The sequence below is a fragment of the Mugil cephalus genome, chromosome 13 (assembly GCF_022458985.1).
Source record: "Mugil cephalus isolate CIBA_MC_2020 chromosome 13, CIBA_Mcephalus_1.1, whole genome shotgun sequence".
Taxonomy (NCBI): domain Eukaryota; kingdom Metazoa; phylum Chordata; class Actinopteri; order Mugiliformes; family Mugilidae; genus Mugil; species Mugil cephalus.
In genome coordinates this window covers 20563741-20585487 of record NC_061782.1, presented here as the reverse complement: position 1 = coordinate 20585487, position 21747 = coordinate 20563741, and the positions used below count along the sequence as shown (strand labels likewise).

At 42.5% G+C, this 21747-nt stretch overlaps 1 protein-coding gene across 3 annotated transcripts in view; it reads right to left on the bottom strand.

The window, feature by feature from the left end:
- The window catches only part of slc8a1b (solute carrier family 8 member 1b), a 127052-nt gene that overhangs the window by 11391 nt on the left and 93914 nt on the right, over positions 1–21747 (bottom strand). For all 3 annotated transcript variants that reach the window (XM_047602517.1, XM_047602518.1, XM_047602519.1), the window contains exons 6-9: positions 16832–16977; positions 12295–12394; positions 2060–2245; positions 1837–1926 (exon numbers count right to left, since the gene is read on the bottom strand). In XM_047602517.1, coding sequence (XP_047458473.1) covers positions 1837–1926; positions 2060–2245; positions 12295–12394; positions 16832–16977 — 522 coding nt within the window. The remainder of the gene's footprint in view (positions 1–1836; positions 1927–2059; positions 2246–12294; positions 12395–16831; positions 16978–21747) is intronic.

Genomic DNA, 21747 nt, shown 5'->3' with positions numbered 1-21747 from the left:
GTTTGCATGTTCTAGGTTATTTACATCTTGCACTCTAGCATGAGCTGTGAGTCTGAATGTGGTGTGGGTGTGTGTCTGCAGATGGAGACGACTGGGGCCAAGGTTAAAACATATTTAGCCGGATGGATGCAGTCAGCCATTCGTCATGTTTAGAAGATGATCAATGCGCTGCCTGCAGACTGCACTGCTTGGTCTAAAAGGAACCAGCACATTAAAAAAAATAAATAAATTGTGCATAGAGTGTGAACTACTGGGTCGATCCTGGTTAAAACTCCCTCAGCAAAACAGCAGAGCTAAATATGAGAAGCGGTATAATTAAATGACTGCTTTTATGTAATTTTATTATTATTATTATTTTTTTATCTATTTGTTGTTAAAAGGGTCTGTGACCCCTAGGGGTACTGCAGGGGGGTTGCAAAATCTTTGGTTTATTAGACCTTTTTTATATATATATTTAAGTTTACCCCAAAACTTTAAAGAGAGCCTATTCAGTCCCTAAGTGAAATCCCATGTGTCTCTATATGTTTATGTTCACAGCAGTTGCACGGCCACCATACTGCTGCACGTTTGGAGAGGAAAAAAATATGAATATTTGAACCTGTGCATTATTTGAATAGCTTAATATGGAATGCACAATGTTAATAATAATGTATATTTACAAATTACACTAGGACAAGTTTAATACAGAACTCATATAGTAGGTCTCTCCACCAGTTTGGGGTCCTTGGCCTGAAAAACATTGTTCTAAAGGTTTGTTTGCACCTACTTGGACTGATCAGTTTTATAGACCTATAATATGTGCACAAGTAAACAAATTACAAGCTGCAAGTGAGCTTGCTGCATTGCAAGTTGTGTTGCCCAAGTAGCCATTAGCATTTGCTCAGGGAGCCTTTGTTGAGTTCTTATCCAAATGAAAACTGATAGGGACACAACAACAACTTCCAGCCACCGACCATCAACTAACAACCAGAGAGAAGTCACTGCAATGGTTCAAAATAAGGCTGGTAGCTGGCTCTTTATTTTTGTTGTTGTAAAACTGGTGGATGTTCTTGGCTGAGGTGATTGTGCAAAATTGCACATTTCTGACAAGATTTATTGGTTATTATTAGCCTCTTAGATGGTGAAAGCTGTCATCGATGGGGATGGATGACCGACATCACTGTCATCACTGCCCTATCATTTCCTAGTAATGACTTAAATGTTGGCCCATACCCATGTCATTAAATAGCCATAAAATGTCTTTTTCTGGATCAGCTGATGAAACGGAAAAGTAGAGATGTCCTAAATGACCATAAATCAAAATAAAATTGACTTTCATTTCTACTCTGGGGTGTCTCCACAAAAAAGTGCTTTTGTTTCTACATGTCTATTGTCTCGCCTCGTCTATCACAGCCACCATCGATTTGTTAGATTGTTGTTTGAAAGAGTACTGACTTTTATGGGACTTTTATGAAACAGCCCTGGATGCAGGGATACAGTCTGTAAAGATGTCTCCTTCATTCTGTAAAGATGTCTCCTTTATTCTGCAGCATAAACACTAAAGAAAAGAAATGACAGAAGATCCTGGTAATAAGAAGTGAAGTAAGGAACTGTAAATGTCAACGCACACTCCCTGAAGGGGATCACCGACGAACACAAATCTATTCTTAATTTGAAGACCTTGGGGTATTTTATGCGCATAATGACCTTATCAAGCTAAATACCAAATTCGGAGAGACGAGAGGTTTCCATTAAAGCGGACGGGATGAGTCCTGTAGTGGGGGTATTTAACATGATTAAAACAATGTTGGGTTAATCTCTGAAAGTACATCCAGTACGTGTATGAGCCCTTCTCACCTGGTACAGAGGTCCCCAATGCAACAAATACTACAGCTGTGACGGAGTCTTTCAGGCCCACTGTGCAGCCAAAATGAGAAGCCAGGTCCCCTGAAATAAACGAAAGTCACCACCATCAGTCCATGCCACCGACGACTAAACCATAAGGATCTAGTCACGTATTCCTGAAACATGTCAGGATATTGTTTATTCTGCTCAGAATGAAGCTGACACTGAAACACACCAATGACGGCGGTGAGCAGTCCGATCATGCAGATAGAGACGACGAAGCAGGCCCAGCCGCTCCAGTAGTCTGTGGGCGGGACGAAGGCGAACAGAACCTTCCAGAACACGGTGAGGAAGTGCATGACGTAGTCGAAACACGACGGCAGCTTCTCCTCCCCGCACTCGTCATCGTCGTCATCTTCACCTGGGAGGAAAGAGAGAACAGAAAGCAGGTTTAAAGAGGAGGCCTGGTAGGTTGGAGTTCTCCTCAAAGTTCTCACCCGCGAAGAGATGAATTATTGAGAAGAAGAAAAAAAAAGAAGCTTGAGCATAGTCTCTGTCTTTCTCGTCTGTGAATAAACTATGCAGAAAGAACAATGTCTGCCGTGCACCAACCTGTGGAGCTGATGGTCGCTGCTTTGGCTGTGATTAAAACCAAACTAGAAAATAAATAAATAAATGAATAGTGGGTCAAATATCATCTTTACAAAAATTCTACTCGAGTCTGAATCTGAATCACCTGAAGGGCTCTGATTAAATGCCTTTTAGTCACTCTAGCAGAAAGAAGCCTTGTACATTAAAGTCCATAGTGACAGGTTGTGGAGTCCAATATTATTGCAAAGATAAAAAAAAAAAAAAAACAGATTTGATTTGACAGATAACATTTCTGACCCACTAACCGGCAGGTGTGCGTCCGTGTATGTGTGTGTAATGTCAGTATCAGAGTCTAACCACTGCCTCGGGACATGGACTACAGCCAACCATGCTGCTTTACACTGTTGTGGCAACTGTGTGGTTCAGTGTGTGTGTCTGTGTGTGTGTGTCTGTGTGTGTGTGTGGAAGGACTGATGAAACGAGGGAATAGCTGAAACATGAATTTCAAATGACTTTTTCGCACTCAGCGAGACAGACACACACACACACACACGCAGCCTCTGTGTATTTGGCTCCGGTTCGGCTCCATTTTCAAATGACTCAAACTAACAGATAAACGAGTCTATCTGCTGCTTCCATGAACGCTGACTGGGTGAATCCCAGGGAAAGCCATGATCTCTTATTGATTTCACTGGGGTCATTCTCTCATGGCATATCATTAACATTCACAGAGTCGGCGATGCGTTTAAATGCTTAAAGCAAGCAGGCAAAACCATCTGCATCAGGAAGCTGAGCTGAGCTTGTAGAGCTTACTCGTAAAGCAGCTGTTGTAAGAGATTTCATACCAGATAATTGTATTTAATTGCTAATGACACGTCTCATGCAAATTTATTCATCCGTGTGGTGAATAACCCCTGATTCTGTGGTGCATAATTGTAATGTAGTCCCGTAACTTGTAATACCAGTGTTGTTAGAAGCACACTTACACACCTTATAAGTATAAAATGACAAGACCGCCTGATATTTGAGTCATTAAACATTAGTCATGATCCTGGCAGTGTGTTATGCAATCGCTATACATTAGCATGGATTAACATTAAAATTCATTTGCTGTAAAAGGGTCGATAGTTCGTTCGCGGGTCACGTACCTTGTTTATAGTGTAATTAAAAATAAATGTTTCAAATCATCAACTGCAAATGAACTGCAGAAGGTCAGCGAGGGAGAGCCTTGTCCGGTGTTACGGTTTGGAGCGCAGACGCACTTAACGGATTATAAAACAAGACTCTCGACCTGAGTTATGTCACTTTTTCACCGTCAGCAGCTCTCCTTCCCACCCACACAGTCTGTCATGGCTGAATGGAGCCACTTCTCTCGCACTTTCTTTCCATTTCTGCTCGTGTGTGTGTGTGTGTGTGTGTGTGCCCTTTCACCACAGCCTTGGTCTCTCCCTTTTCATTTTCTGTCCCTGGATGTGTCGATTGCGTGCCCTGCAAGCACCCACGGGGGAAATCATAGGTGAGGTGACCAGACTTTACTTTGCAAAGATTCGTGCGATCACAAGATCACGTGACCATCCTGCCTGGTTTCAAGCTACGTCCTGACTATGTGCTGCCTGTTAGCTTCCAAAGCTTGATCGCATTGGTTTCAATTAGGTTTTATCCACTCACCTGCTAGTTCTATTTCCAAAATGATCTTCATATCAGGTTATACATGTATATAGAGTACTGAATACAGTCTGAAAGCTATTTAAATGCAAGGCAATCCACCATCCACTTCCTTGTTTTCGTCTAATGGCCACTTAGTTTTGAGTTATTTTGGCCCTTACTGGAATGCAACACCACACTCCTAATCTGACATGTTTCTAATAACTAATTTGTTTTATGACTTATTTGTCACTGCATGGAAAGTACTGCATTGGAACTGTGTTGATGAACTGCTGCAGTTGACCACATCCCCTCACCCCCACAATAATTACTCGATACATACACCCTGCGCACGTCCTGATCAATCAATCACATTAAAGGCATAATTGACAGCAGATAAAATCTGGTCCACTGACCAGGGCAGAGCTGTGCACAAACATTTCAAATGACTGAGAGATTAGATTTTAATGAGCCTTTATAGATTTGATCATTTATTGCGGCATTAAATTTTAATAGTTATTTGTCCCTAAGGCCCATCTTTTACAATAGCCCATTATAAAATAATGTGCAGATTGTATAACTCACTTTAGTCTCAAATTGTGTTACAAGTTAATTTGAGACTTGAATTTGAAAAGTAAATAAATAAATTAATATTTCATACACCGATCAAGCATAACATAATGATCACCTGGATCTCAAACTGATCAACTGTCTGTGGGATGATCCACAGAGGCCTGATCGGTTTATTCATGTTTAAAGTTGCGCAGGACATTTGAACTGTTCAGCCTCTCACTCTCGTCCTCTCTCTACTTTGGTGACTTTTCACCGGACATGAGGTCGATGTTTTGAATTCAAATGAATCCTGTATGATGATGTGACTATATTTACACATCCGTATGACTTTATAAATAGATCAAAGCGCCTGACGGTCGCCTTTTTCACACCCCGTCTATCTTCCTCTGTTTGGCTCATCTCTCTGTTCTCCTCACTCTCCACATATGTCTTCTTTCATCTCTTGGTGTGGCTGACTTGCACCTTCCCTCTGCTTGTTCCTCACTCTTTGCTTCCTTTTTGATGGCATTTTGCTGATTTAGCCTTTTTCTAATTGAATATCCTCTGTCACTTCCTCCTTTCATCCTTATGAATCTCATCCCCCACCGAAAACCTCCCGTCACTCTCTAATTGCCATTGTCAGTCTCTTCACGTGTGATGCTCTGGTGATTTTTTTCGCAGTTATTTTTCTCCACAAATCAATTGCTTTTCATCCTGAAGTTCAAACAGCTCCGCAACAGCACAAAGACAAAGAAACAGTCGGAAAAACTAGGAAATAAAGTCCAATGCATGGATAAATAAAACTAAATGACTACATGAACCGCTAATTAGCACCGTATGCTAATCTAGCTGCTGCTTGCTCCAGCTTCTCTACTGAGAACTACGCTAACGTGCTTTGGCATGGAAATAAATTTCATGTGACACACATATCAGCAGTTTCTTTCTGGCCCTAACCTAACAGAGGTCGTGGATGTGCCTTATGTCTTGCTGCTCACTGAGCGCGCCCAGAAGCTGAGTTCTCATAGGTCAGAGGCAGATGGTGGACTGCAGCTTCATGTGGTGGGAGGTGTTCGTCCAAGTGATATGGTCTTTGCTCAGGGGACTGATAAGAATCCTTCATACCACTGTCTGTTTACACAAACTCACACAAACTCACACACTCACACTCAAAAGCAGAAAACTCCAGATCTGCAAAAGACCATTCAGAGAATGAGACACACTATAAAAATAAATAATTCATGTCAGGATTCACACAGCTTTGCCAGAAGGGTCGCGCAAGAAAACACGCAAACACGCAGAGATCAATAGAAAAGACACACTTATGAGAATCTCAAAAGGCACCGGGCGTGTGCTTGTATGTGCGGAATCCCAGATGGGGGTAATAGCATTACCCGCTGCAAATATCACACACGCAGCAGAGGAAGACAGCCCGTCATTCAGCCACCCGCCTTCAAACGAGGCCTCCAATTTGTGCCTCTCGTTAGTGACACGGAGGATTTCATTCAAGTCGCAGCCGTTGTCAAAAATAAACAGAAGTCAAATCCTGAGAAAGAAGACAAGAAGACTCTGAATTTGAAACAGCTTCTTACAATGTGTCTGCAGCCTTTGACCAAGCAAACACTTTAGGCCCGGTCTTCTACTGTAGTATGACAGCTGTGTGACTGACTCTGTGTGTGTGTGTGTGTCAGAATTCATGCTGACCTGCTCATGTTTATATTCATGATCCACTGGTCCTGTCATCCTGTCTGGAGAACAGACACAGGGCACACACACTCACACTCAGAGTCGGGCTGTCAGGCACCAGAGCCTCTGGAGAGCTTCAAACAGACAGCTGACACTTAAAACGAGGTTGAATGCTTCCTCAATACGTAGCGGCACAACAGAAAATCATTAACCTAACTTTTTCGGCTCCACACCTTTGAAATTGTGACGAGGCCGTCTGGAACGCCGACTCTTTCCAGGCAGGAAAAAAAGAGAAAAAGAAAAAAAAAAGCTTTCTTGTATTTGTGTTATTTGTCAAACGTTCTCGGCGGCTGTCACAATAGGCCCATCAGTGAGTGCGCCAGTCAGCCCATCTCTGAGGAGACGACCAGTCAACGTGTAACAAGTGGATACAATAATAAAGTCGTTTAGTGAGTCAGCCGTTCGTCGTGATCCATCATCCAAACAATGCAAATAACAATTTGTGCACAGACAGACGATCAGACAGACAGACGGTCAGACAGACAGTCAGACAGACAGACAGACAGGCAGACAGAGAGACAGACAGACAGACAGACAGTCAGACAGTCAGACAGACAGACAGACAGAGAGACAGAGAGACAGACAGACAGACAGACAGAGAGACAGAGAGACAGAGAGACAGACAGACAGACAGACAGACAGACAGAGAGACAGACAGACAGAGAGACAGACAGACGGACGGACGGACTGACAGACAGACAGACAGGTGGGGAGATGAACATGAAGAGTTTTATTTTCCAGTGTGAGAAACAGTTTGGGTTGATTAGAGCTTAACAACCTAAAAAGTAAAGTGTTTAAATAAATGTGGGAACACATTTGTTAGAAATTTACTGTCATTAAATCCCCTAGTGAACATGACATTGGGCCTCGTCTCTGGATTTTCCTTCTCTCGCTGTTTTTCCTTGAATACCTACATTACCTGCAGCTCCCTCACACATACAGACACACATCCATAAATTAGACGCCCACACGGAGGAGTAGGTGATGAACAACATGATGTGGGCTCGGTAATTGGAGAGCACTGGAGTGTGGAGCGTTTGGACATTAATCTCTTTTATTTTCCTCCACTTTTTACCCCAATCTGTGCGCCTACCAGTCCCCATTTCCCCCTTGATGCCTTTTCTATTGATCTTTTTTTTTTCTCTTGTTGTGCTTTTTTTTTTATTATTTTTTATTTGTGTCTCAGTTTTAGCTGTTTATTAAAATATTCAAGTCACAATCCTGTAATGATTGTGGGCTTAAGAGCAGCCTCTCAGCTCTTTTACAGCTCTCATGTATAATACGTAGAGTCGTCTTTTAAGGGACCAAGAGTGATTGAGCCCTTGACTCAAGAGCTGTTTAATGGACAAGCTTATTCTTTTATTTCATCTTCATCTATTAGGCAAGTAAAAGGTCTGAATTTGTTCCCGAGAGTGGCACTTGTATTTTTGTTGAGCGCTGCTGAGAACCCACCACATGCATTCAAAAGAGCTGATCAAACAAGTCCTCTCCAACGTATGGACACAACAAATGGACATAAAAGAACTACCAGCCATGAAGGACGACTGTGGCGCCGCTTGAACAAGACTACAGCCATTACAGGAAAAACATTTACATACCAGTAGGTGGCAGTAGTCTGTATTCGTCATTTGAAAGAGGAACCCAGTTACAAAGAAATGTTGGATAATACACTGCACTTGTTATAGATTTTTGCATCCAATGGAGCATTCATGGAGTGGTTGTCAATGTCATTATGACGTCACATCCTGCTTTTAACTAAAACAAACCTCCTGAGAAAAAAAAAGGACTCAGAAAAGAACAGATGTCAGCATTATATTAACTACCTAAATGACTAAAACCGTCCTTGAAAATAAATTATTTACTGTGGATTGTAGTTTGGCCCAGCTTCAAGTGGATCTTATGACCTATACTGCAGTCAGCCACCAGGGGGAGCACCGCATGCTTTGGCTTCTTTAGAGGAGTTGCCTTAGCATCCTTTTTTTTTTTTTTTTTTTAATGGTGCAACATGAATGTCATGTTACTTCCACTTTTACACCTACGGCAATTCTTTTCACCAGGACCAAAGGGAACATAACAACATTATCACCTTATGGATTTATCCTTTACAGGGCAGGTCATTTCATCATATTGAAGGAAACACTGCTTATGATAAAAAAGAGCCATTTTATGCTTAACAACGTGCGCATAACAACAAATGCATTTCCATTTCAACTCCATCGCGCTGCTCTCCAACTTGGAAGATTTGTCAAATACTGCATGGGCACAATGGAGAATACATAATCCCTGCCTGTCTCTCTGTGCTAGCTTATCTGGGGAATATTCTCCATTAGCCACGCAACTCACACAAAGATGAAAACAGGTCAGCGTACGCACAGCACCAGCACACTGACATTTCAAGGGGCTTTAAAGGCAGGTAAAATGCAGGTTTGTTGCTCTGAATGTCATGTTCTTGGAAGCATGTTGCGTGCATGTGCGTCTAAATACGTGCACGTGGGTTCCAAATCATTATTGCGGTGTGACGGCCTGAAGGTCAAAACGTGGCAGGTTTTAAATGCCTTTTTTCATGGCTGCCACCGAAACAGAAAAGCAGGTTAACCGCAATCTTCCCTAAATTTCTTTCTGCGACCATCATTCCTGGAGGGCTTCTAACCATGTAATTATGTTCTGATGCTTCAGACGAGGAGGGAGGATGAGAGACAATATAAAGTTTAATTTTTAATTTTAATTTCCCGGGTCGAGATGAAGGAACAGTTGAAGCTGGTTTAAAGTGACCGTAATCTCGGTTTGGATCTCATGTGTTTTAGACGAGATAATAAAAGTGCGGCAGGATCACAGAGGGACAGAGAGAGGGAGAATCAGAGATGGAAAAAGACAGAGAGAGGGAGAGATGAGATTAGCCAAGGCTAGCTTATCAGGGTGTGAATTAAATCCACCACAGTATCAGTGACGGTTACTTTGGACTTGCTCAAACCCTTCATCCAGAAGTGTGTGACGGAAGGGATGAGCCGCCAAGTTACAGCATGCCTTCATTTGGGCTGTGTGAGTGTGTGTGTGGGTGCTCAGTTGTGGGTCAAGTCCACATTTATCTGTTTTCCTCTGCCTTGCCTAATTCTTTCTCCATCCATCCATCGACCCTGATGCTGTTATATCACACAGACATTCACTCTTTTCTCTATCATAGGTTCTGCATCTTTGTATTCATAGCAGAATGCTGACATTTCTGGGCGCAGGGTGCAGAGCTATGTCGCTACACCAATGGCGTGAAAATGACGCATAACTTGCGGCTAATGCATAAAGGTAGTATAGGTATTAGGGCAGAATGTGGCGATGTTGAGAAAAAACATTTCACCTAGTCAAATGAAGGGATACAGAAGAGGAAACTCTCCGGGGGTAAAACAGTGATGATCATGAGCGGAGGTGCACGTAGCTAAGACACGTCAATCGAACGTGATGATAATTGCTGCGGATGCGATTGATTTCCATTGATCCCAACACCAAATATTTACACCGCACATTATACTGTACGCTATGCATGCCATACTAATAGCACTAATGGTAAACATTTTCCCTTTTAATTATCTCAGCATGAACTCCATTCATCTCATCAGATTCTTTTTGCTTCGCTTCTTTCTCTCTCTTCCTGCGATGCTCTGGTTCCATTCATTCTGCAGCTGAATGTCGACTTCCTGTTTGATCTGCGAGTGCCCAATCAACTCTTAATCTTCAAACACTCCCACAATGCAATCACTTTTTGCTTTAAAGGCCCTGAAAAAAGACAACATTTGCCCTCCAGTTTGACATGGTCCTGGTGACAGACGAGAGCGTGTCTCACAATGAACCATTGTTCTCTGGAGCCAACTCCGCTCACTACCTTTTTGCAGTTTTCTCTATAACACACACACACACACACACACACACACACACCACTCTGTCAGCCTAGACAAACTAATCCCAGATAAGAAGGCAAAGACAGACGTTTCATTCACGGCATCAGCCCGCTAACAAAGGCCGGCTAACTAGAGTACAAACAAACACACAAACACAGGATAAAGTTATTCAGGAAGACCAAAGTAGGCTATAGACAGACGACAGAACGGTGTTTTGAACGCAGCAGCGGCAGTAAATTGGATTTTTTTTTTTCTTTTAACCAACTGTGCATTAATCACATGTTCTCACATGAATAAAACAGAACAAATAAATATTCTCCCTCTAGGTCATCTGTGTTTATAGTAGTTATTCTGTTTGTATATGCAGTTCGTGGAACTGCACTCTTGCATATTTTATGCATTCAGACATCTAATCTATGGGAAATTACAGGCTTTCTTAAAATAATCACTAATCAGGTATGAAACACAACTTATAAAACGCTGCAAGAGCAGCTGCACATGTGCTAAACACCTAACTATTAGCATAACATAGCAAAAAAAGGTCTGCTATGGCCATTTATATATTGTGTAACTAATTTGCACACCAGAGAGTTAGTTAACATAGTATAAAGACTGAAAACGGGTCCTCTAGTTCTGTCCGGGGTAAAACAATCCATGTAAAGACTGCAGCTATACATCATTTGTATAATCAGGATTTAGTAAACGTGTCTCTGTTCTAAACCACAAAGGGAGCGACTAAGATCGGTCGGATTTAGTGAATTTTGAAGCATTAAAGCAGCAAGAACGTTCTCCTCTTTTTCTCCAACGCTGAGCTGCAGTGATGCTCTCCTTCCTCCAGAGGGCAAATTACCACTAGTGACCAACGGGCTGTGAAGATTCTGCAGAGGATCTGGAAAAAAAAACTCTTTCCACAGTTCTCTGACGTGAGTTCTCCCTCGTCTCTTTTTCTCTCTGCCAGTCTCTGTATATTTATATGTATCTATATATAAGCTACTTCATACATTTCTTATTTGATTCTTATTTGATTACATTTCAATTTGTGCACATATATTCATATTTATTCCACACTGTCCACGTTTCTCAAAGTTATTTTAACCCTGCATGTATGCTTTATCTCTCTCTCCTGTCAGTCTCAGTTTGCATAATATAGTGTTTGAGACTCGTTCTCCATCTTCAAGGGACATCAACTCCATCTCGGCTTAGAGCAGATCCGACAGTGACATTACTGTTAAATATTACTGTCTTTCAAGATCAGGACACACACACAGCCTTACTTACTAAATAGCTTTAGATTATGAAGCTCCACAGCACATAATGATTGTACTTTCAAAAAACAGATGAAGCATTCACTAGAGGATCCAAAAATCTTTCAGATCGTGTTTCTCATTACATGAAGCCTCTCGATACAGGAAATAAAGTTTGTTCAGCCTTCACCCAGACAGAAATCACAAAGTCCGCTCACAAATCCCCTGGAGGGACGGAGGATGTCTAACGCCGATGAATCTCATGGCAGATTTAATCAAGTGGCCAGTTTGGAATTTCAGCTCATCTGATCCCACAGCAGATGATATTCTGTAAAGCCACCTGGTAGAAAACACTCATCAGCGCAGAGCCTCTCTATCCCCAAAAACCCGCACACGTCATCCTCGTTCTAACGGCTTTATGGGGCCTGAAACAGTTGTTCTCCCATCTCCCATCTGGTCAGCTTTTATCCAAACAATCAAAGGCCAGTCAACTATCCAGTTAGTAAAGCACACACACACGCACGTATGAATCCATGAAAGAGTGAAACTGCTTGATTTTTACAGAGAGAGGCACATTATGCATTTCTGATTAATTTGCTTATATCGATCGTTAGAACGAAGGAAGCAGAGGACACCGGAGACGTCAGCAGACTGTAAAACCGCAGCTGTTCACGCTAAAAAAGAATTTATATGTCACACACTCCGTCACACACACATCTGCTCCATAAAACCACCTCAGATGACTCCAGCGAATAAAGCTCAGGGCAGGGAGAAGGAATTCCAAACAGATAAACACGCTTTGGCCTTACCTGCGCTAACAGTGATGGCTTCTATGAACTGGTCTCTCCAGCTGTTGGTTCCTACCAGCAGAGCCAGGTTGGTCTTCTTTATCAGCTTGTCCACTGTGTTCTGCAGAAGGAGAGACAAATAATTACATATTAAAATATGCTGTTCTGGATTTTTGTTACATGTTGCTTTGTAATGACTGTGACGACTAACAGTCACTTTTTTAATTCATTGTTGTGTACATAGGTGTAGTTCCTTGACTGGCCACTAGAGGCTGGCTCAAAAAGTGAGTCAATCCCTCAACCTAAACACACTTTGGATTCTGAAGCAAATTTCCATATTTATGATAACTGTAATGGGGGTTTATGTTTACATAACTGACCCACTTAAATTATGTCGAGGCTTACAGTCGTACATCATTAAGGCCTCTGCCAGCCCCGACTCCAGACATGTCCCACTTCTTTGCTCATTTATGAATTAGCAGCGAGTTATGCGTCATATTCACGCCATTGGTGTAGCGACAGAGCTCTGCACCCTGCGCCCAGAAATGTGCCTGCTCATCATGACAATGCAGACTGCAATGGCGATGAGTGGTGCAAAAGGTATTTCTCTGTTGGAGAGATTCCAGTCAAAGTAACTCTAGTTCAACATTTCCATCTCTTCTCTCTATTTTTCTTCCGTGCTTTCCCTGTGGGTTTCAGGCTTCGGGTTCCATAAAGCATCTTGAGACTATTCATTAAACGGTTATTGATGCTGTATAAATAACACTGAATTGAATTGAACTCAACTTTTATTGGCTCTATTAACCGCAACATGAGTCGCCTCATTCCAACCACCACTGGTTGACACACGTAGAGAAACTCAATACAGTGTCAAGAAGGCAACACTGAGCTCCAAAAAACACTCTTCAGGTGTCTTATAGGTGCTGGTGCTGTGTAAAGGTCATTACACAGTGAATGATCTTGACATAGTTATGTCCAGTTGAAATGGGTAAAGAAACAGTGTACAACGTTTTGCTTCTGCAAGTCTCACACATTCCTTTCTCCCTCTTTCTTATGTTTCCATCTTTTTCAGTTACATCTCTTGTATCTACATGTTCTCCGTCTTCCTCACACTGAAGAAACTATGACAGATTGAGACGGTGCATGAACTCTCCAGCGCGCACACGCACACACGCTAATTAACAGAGCGGTGGGGATTGCTCTCTCCTTTTCTCTCCACTTCAGAGGGAAACGGGGATGCTAATTGTGTTGAATGGAGCTTAGGGGTGTAAACAGTGTCTCGCTGCTGCTGCGGACACACACGCATGCACACACACACACACACGCACAGCCGGCTTAATTCTGCCCATTGTATGTGGAGTGTTTATTTAAACGCGCTGAGCTAGATTTTTGTAATACCGTGATTCTTATTCTCTGCTGCGCAGTTATTTGTATCTCGTTGACTCGATTCTCATTTATTCCCTCACTCCTCGCTGAGACTCGACTGCTGTCAGATACATTTGCACACGTTGTCCACAGGAGAAAAACACGGGGGGTAAATGTAACCAGTGTGTGGCGCTATCAAACCCAACATGATGCTGACCGATTCATTAGACATAAAACATTTCTTTACTCCTCCATCTCTCCGTCCTGACATTAAATCTCTTTTCTTCATGAACTAATTTTTCAAAGCATATTGGTGAGTGTTGTACATAGCACAAAGCACGCATTTAGATGTCTGAACGCACAATTAAAACTGCATTTTAAAAGTATATGAAACATACTTATATAATTAATACCGGCTCTTTTTTCTTCTGCCAGTCTTAATCCGTGATTATTTGTGGACAAAAATAGATGAAGGTGAGTAACAGCTTTAAAAGGCTTTGAAGGAAGCAGCTTCTTTGACTCCAACCGTGGACTCACAAGAAAACTCTTTTCTGTACACGTTGCTGTTTTCTAACAGTTTTCAACTCATCTAGACTTGAACTGGAAGAGCATTTTGGAAGACAGAATATGTCTGAATCAGTCCTTGTCATGTGCACTTGGCCCCATGTTTCTATTACTTGACTGGTGCACATGAGTGCGAAGAAAGGAATTTGTACACTCATCGGCTACTTTATTAGGTACACCTTGCCAGTAAAATGTTGGACCACCTTCTTTTGCCTTCAGAACTGCCTTAATTCTTTGTGGCAGACTTTCAACAAGGTGTTGGAAACATTCCTCAGAGATTTTTGGTCCATATTTGGATGGACATGGTCAGCAACAACACTCAGGTAGGCTGAACCGTTGATACGAGGCAGGATGGATCCATGCTTTCACGGATTCTGACCCTGCCATCTGAATGTCGCAGTTGAAATTGGAGACCATGCAACGTTTTTCTAATCTTCTATTGTCCAATTTAGTCTCAGTTTCCTGTTCTTAGTTGACAAGAGTGGCACCTGGTGTGGTCTTCTGCTGCTGTAGCCCATCTTCTTCAAGGTTTGACGTGTTGTGTGTTCAGAGATTGTATTCTGCATTCCTTGGTTGTAAACAGAGGTTATTTGAGTCACTGTTGCCTTTCTATCATCTCCAACCAGTCTGCCCATTCTCCTCTGACCTCTCACATCAACAAGGCATTTTCATCCACATAAATGCCTCTCACTGAATATTTTCTCTTTTTTGGACCATTCTCTGTAAACCCTAGAGATGGTTGTGTGTGAAAATCCCAGTAGATCAGCAGTTTCTGAAATACTCAGACCAGCCCGTCTGGCACCAACAACCGTACCACGTTCAAAGTTACTTAAATCCTCTTTCTTCCTCATTCTGATGCTTGGTTTGAACTTCAGCAAGTTGTCTTGATCACCTCTTCATGCCCAGATGCACTGAACTGCGGCCATGTGATTGGCTGATTAACTATTTGTGTTAACAAGCAATCAAACAGGTGTACCTAATAAAGTGGCCAGTGAGTGTATATTGTGTAGCCTACGAGCCATCCGTCCATCCGTCTTTTCTTTTAGTACTAGCAAACAAACAACTTCTGAGTAAACTTTCTACTAGTCTGACTTTTAACCTTTGTCTTCCCCTCTCCTGTCTTAAATGAAACACTGCTGTACTCCACTATCTGCCAACAGGCGCCACTTACAGATAACTATAGGATACAGCTCCCCCCACACACACATTCACACATGACAACTTGATGCACTGAACTACTTGACAAAGTATAGTATCCTGTCAAGTGGCAAGCTATCACTGGGTGCTATTAACTGTCTGTCTCGCGCAAGCGTGTAGGTGGACGGCAGCAAAAAACATGCATTAGTACACACACACACACACACACACACACACACACACACACACACACACACACACACACACACACACACACACACACACACACACAATATGTAACATGGAAGGTAATTATGTCTACGCTTGTCTTAAGAGTCTGCGTGGGAGGACACAATTACTTCCTAAAGGTATGAGAAAGGTTTGTGAGTGGTTTTGTGCCATTTCTGTGAGCAAATGTGTGTATCCGTACCTATTGTTACATCACTAATTATCACATAAGCGGTGTTGTGCTCGACACAGGCAGTGCCGCACAACATCCGGCTTTTAAAGAACGACTATTAAGCCCCAAAAAAAGAAAGTCGCACATGGCTCGGAGAGGTGTCACACTGCTGCTTCCCATTATACCGCTGTACAATCATCAGCCACAACATTAAAACCACATGCCTAATTGTGTTTAGTTCTCTCATTTGCCTCCCACAAAGTTGCGATGCGTCGGGGTATTGCTATATCAACACATTCGGGGTATTGGGACTTTGAGAGCTGAGTCAACAGCTTGGACTATTTAACATGTTTTTTAACGTTTTGATGGCTGCTGCCATTAGGGACTGTTGTTGCTATGGTCAGCAACAGTGCGTAGGTGGGCGCTACGTGTCTAAGTAGCATCTACATGAATACCAGGACCAGATTTCTCAGCAGAACATGCCATTGCAACAAGATTATTACTGTTATTCCTTTCACCTGTCATTGGTTTTAATGTTGTGGCGAATCAGTCTATTTAACAACAGAGCATCACCATGGATACCAAGTGACAGCAGTAAAACGAGTTGTGTTTTGTTTTTCCTCAGACTGAGCTGATCCATGCCGGTTAAGTTCAAGGGTTTGACCGGATACTTCACAACAGCTCCACTTCCAACACTTCGTCGTGCTTTCAACCAATTTAATTTCAGCCAGTTTTGCTGCTTTTGCCGTCTTGTTTCAGTGTCCACTCCCAGTAATGATTAATGGATTAAGTTACTGATGCACTGACTCTACTGTCTAGGAGCTGACCGGCTTTGTGTAACAAAATCCTCCTATCGTTCAAGGTCATGTGGGAGTCCGGTAGTTGTTTTGTGGATTAACTTTCACAGACAGAGAAAAACAGGATGGAGTGCACATCATCATAGTGAACAAATCTACTGGTCCGACTTTAAAAAACAATCTAAAAGAGATTTCCTTTATAACCAAGGGGGGACTGTTTGGCTTCTTCGGTGAGTTTGGAGTAAATTTGCAAAAGGGTGGCACAAAAATACTTGATCTTTGCGCAAAATCTTACCTTGAACTCATACGATTCCTCTATAATGACCTCCAGCTTGACGTGGTCTCCCAGCATGGGACGGCCCATCTCGGCTATGCGGCGTTCCTCTTCGTCTTTTCCCGTCAGCGCCTCTTCTTCCTCCTCTTCTGGTTTCTGCTGCTCCTCTGAAAACACAACAGAACAACAGCAGGCATGTGAGGACTGGAACGTGTTATGTGTGTCTGGAATTCATTCAGCAGATTCACCAGTTAAAAAAAAAACAACTAACAAACAAACAAACAAAAAAAAAAAACACCACAAAGTTTCCAGTCAGGGGAACCAGCTGTGTAGAGAAGTGAAACTGAAAGTAGTAGATCTGAGTGAGGGAAAAAAAAAAATTTGCAAGTTTTCATCCTTTTTGGGAAGTAACTGAAATGTAATAAGAAAAAAAATAAAAAGATGTTTACAGCAGGCCTGCTGGGAAACTTACTGTCAGTTTGTGTAAGTTGTTATAGACTCTGTGCTGTTAAATCTTAATGAAAGCAACCCATCTGTCCCTGTAATTCTTTAAACCATTTTATTGAATGCACTAAAACCAAACACAACCCACACTTAGTATCTAAGAGACTTGATTTTGGAAACATGTAGGAATTCATCTCCAACACTCATTATTGCCAGCAGTACAGCTGCCCTTTCATAATTCCCACTTCTAGTACCAATCTTTGTGTTGAATTAATATCTAGATGTGTCTGAAGTTTCAAGTTATTTAATTAGGCTTACACTCTTCAGTAGTTTTAGTAGCCTTGCTAAATGAAAAATATGTCCCCAAGATCCTCTGTCATCTCATTATCCCTGTCGTTCTGTTGCTTGCACACGCACCCCTCCCCCTCCCCTTCTTTTCCACTCTTTACGGTCAGTAATTGAGATTCGCTGTGGAGCCAGAACTCACTGCTGGTTTCAAAGGGCGTTGGGGGGAAGGGGAATAATGAAATTTTTCCATGAGGGCACGGTTATCTGTGCTGTTGCCTTCTATTATAGCGCAGTGCATTGTGGGTCCGCGCCAACTCATTGGTCATTAGTTCATTTCAGTTGAGTCCATGAGCTTGCAGCTCACTCACACAAGCAGCCATGCAAATGTCTGCCAGGAACACTTTGGTCAAACTCCATCATAAGCATGAGGCAGAGTTTGAAATTGTGCATGTCCATATAATATGAGGGCTGAAGGTAAGAAAACCAAACCAAAACATATCATATTAATACTTTCGTACAACGGAACACAGATTTATCTGTAAAGGACTAACAATTCAATTTTGCCTCGGTTTCAAAATTGGGAATTTAGCTGAGAGATTTTCCCAAAGAAAACCCTGAACCAGTGGCCTCCAATGTATAATTGACCCATCCATCAACCTCCATGTACAAAATGGACCACTAACACAGCTTTAAACATTCAGGGGTTCCTATGTAACGCTAATATTATGGCAAAATCTTGTAGGAAACACTGAACATTACTTGCAGCTTTTTTTCTTGCTAATTTTACCTACTGTGGAGCTAAATGCTGCTGTTAACACTCAAAAGGATGTATTTCTGACATTTCTCCATAGACCCTTCAGGCAGTCTGTCCCTATGGTGAAGCAGCCATCTTCTGTCTCTAAGTCCATTGCTTTGTTGACCCTTCCATCCACCCCAACCTCATCCCCACGTGCATGTAGTCACTGTACAACTACCTGACCTCACTTCACCCACTGCGCAAAATCCTCTAGAAGCCACTGTCACAATGAAATGAATCTATGAGCTGTAATAAGCTGCTTAATGGGCGGACAGTCTCTCCACAAAACCACAAAAAAGTTTGCCAGATGATGCAAATGTGAGATTTTCACTGAAACAACTTGCTGACTACTATATCTCACTTGACCTTCATGGTTTGCTTTTAGTTCATTTAGAATCATTTAGACACACACACACACGTGCGCAAACACACCCTATGACACACTATGCAATGCTGTTTTAATGAACTCAATTAACGGCCTACACTACACCTCGTGTGAGATGATCATGACCTGCCAGTATCCTTGTTAGCTCCACTCCCTCATCGTGTATTTGTGTGCGTGCTTGCATCTTCGTGTGTGTGTGTGTGTGCGTGTAAATGGACCTGACAGAGGTTGAATGTTGCAGGCTAAGATGCTGCCTCCTGTCAAAGCTGCTGTCTGTACCATTTATCATTTGGATTTTCTTCCCCTTCTGGTGTCCTTCTCTCTGCTCCTTTGCAGCTCAATTCAATTAAATTAACCTAGGTGCGCTTCACAGCCGGAGCAGACACACAAGGATTCGGATGAAGCGCCTGAATACAAATGAAATTCAGCGTGTAAATAATTCAGTTCTTTTGCAAATCGAGCCCAACCCTTCTACTTTCTGTGTCTTCAATAAACTGACACAAAATAAGACATAATCCACTTCTGTGGTGGCTAGAATATTTGTTTTCGACGTAACCACGTCTCAACCCATGTTCTTCTTTCGTAATATTTCCTTTCCTTTCAGTCAACGTTCTGTCGCCCGATTTAGTTTTGCTTTTCTGCTTCTCTCTATTAAAATTTCCAATCTTTCTCCTTGACTCATCCTTTCCCGATTTAGTTTCAGTCCAAAACAAAGTGGCAGAGCAAAGCGGCAAAGAGCACATCACTTATTGTGTCAGCATTCCTGACAACACAGCTGTCAGGCTAACCCCGCTTCCTTGGCAACCTCACTGAGAACAAATGAGCGTGGATCACCGGGGCACCGTCCTCCTCCCATTAGCACCCTCATTACTGCTACTTATCTTAAAAATAAATGCTTTTCATAACCTCCATTTGTTTTCACCTCATGGTTGGAGCACTTCATTCAGGGAGAAGGTCTCCTGGTTCAATCACCGGTTCAAACTCAAAATATTGCGCACTGCATTAACCTTTCAGGTAATTTAATGGTTCATTTTAGCAAGAAAAATCTAATCACAGAATTAAAAAATGTTGTCATGTGACTAATAACAGCATAAGTGGAGATAAGATGCAGGTTTTACAAACTCTATTCAAGTTTGCTTACTTCATTAAAGAAGCATATCTTTGTCTGGATGAAACATTGGTCCATACGTGCTGACATGACGTGGCATGCGGTCAATGTGTATGTGCGATTTCACACCTTGTCATGCGCTGACTGAGAGACTACTTCAGTAGAAGGAATGGGAGAAGACAGGCAGAGGGAGAGGGAGGGGCTGAAAAGCACAATAGGTGAAGGAAAAATGGGCTGAGAGGAAAAGTTGATGGATCGAGGTTTCATTGGAGGAGGCAGAGCAAGATGAGGAGGAGAGGGATCTTTGCAAACTGTTCCCCGTACAGAAGGCAAAGGGAGGAGCAGAGCGGATGAACTTCTGCACCGTGTCAAGGGGGAGACGAGCAGGTGGAAGGAGGAAGAGGACAGAGAGGAGACGGGAGAAGACGTGAAGACTTGATCTTTGACGGGATTAAACAGTACAGCTGGGGACAAGGGGAGGAGGAGGAGGGAGAGGAAGTGTCAAACTTTTGGAGATTCTCATAGAAGGAAGCAGAATAGGACGTGTAGAAGTCTTCAAGACTTGGGAAGGAGAGGAGAGGAGAGGAGAGGAGAGGAGAGGAGAGGAGAGGAGAGGAGAGGAGAGGAGAGGAGGAATGAAACGTTAGTAAATGAAGGAGCAGTTGAAGAACATGACTGCGGAGCACAAAGAGGGAGTAAGACAAAAGGTGGGAGAGGATAGTCAAGAGGCTAGGACGATATAAAAGAAGACAAGAGGAGGTAGAGAAAAAAGAAGCAAAGAAGGAAAAGGGGAAGCTAGAAAGTAGAGCAGGAGAGAGGAAGAAGGGAGAGTGATGAAGAAGTCAGGAAAGGTGGGCTGTAAGCTAGGACACAGGTGCAGGACGGTAAATGATGAGGCAGGGGATCGAGGCAAGAGTATTTCATAACCAGGAGGAAACAAAAGGCGCTGCAGACGGCAGGTAAACTGAGACACAAGGCAAAAAAATCACGATGAGTAAGAATTTGGCAGGAGGACAAAAACGCAGGATGGCGACAAAATGACTGAAGCAAGAGGAGTAAACATAGAGAACAAAGGGGAAGACAGGGATATAAATACAAACACACACGGGGGCAGAGGTTAACGAAACACTGGTGAAATTAATCAGGGTGGAGCACACAGGGAGGAACCAATGATTAATCAACAGGGGGGGCACACAGGTAGTAAAGAAACCAAGGAACTTAAAAAAAGATAATGAAACAAGACACAGAATCATAATCATGACACTGACAATCCTGGCTGTGACCAGTGTGACTCTCTGTTTACTTCTGTGTGCTATTCATAATAAAGTGCCCTCAAACATTTCAATGCCCAACATGAATGCATGGCATTTTATAAAAGCCAAAATGACAGATTATATTCAGTAGGAAGTAGTGGACGAGTGAAGGGAGGGATTTATGAATCCTTCAACTGAACGTCCTGTTGCCAGTAACAACCACGACCGACACACTTCCACGGCTGAACTGATCGTTACAGCCGTCGTTTCTTCAGTCCTGCCTCCAAACACATCTGCACCAGCCTTGTTTGGGAATGTTTTATTATGATTGTGGGCGCAAGGGTTTTATTTTTGTTTGTTTTTGATAAAGTTTCCCAGCAGAACATTGTCAGGGGTTTCAATGTTATGCCTGACCGGTGTATGAACAAAGAGAAAGGTTAAGGGTAAGGAAGTGAAGAAATGGAAGGTGGATATGGAGAAAAATGAGTGGAGAGCAGAGGATGAGAATGTGGAAAATGAGGGGGTGGCAGGATGACGGTGTTACAGTTAGAACAGAAAGATGGGAAGGAAGGAGAAGAAAAAAGGAAATCCTCACCCTGTGAACGGCAGGATGTCTCTGTTTAGTAAATATAATGCTCATTACCTGCTTGTCGAGTGGGATTA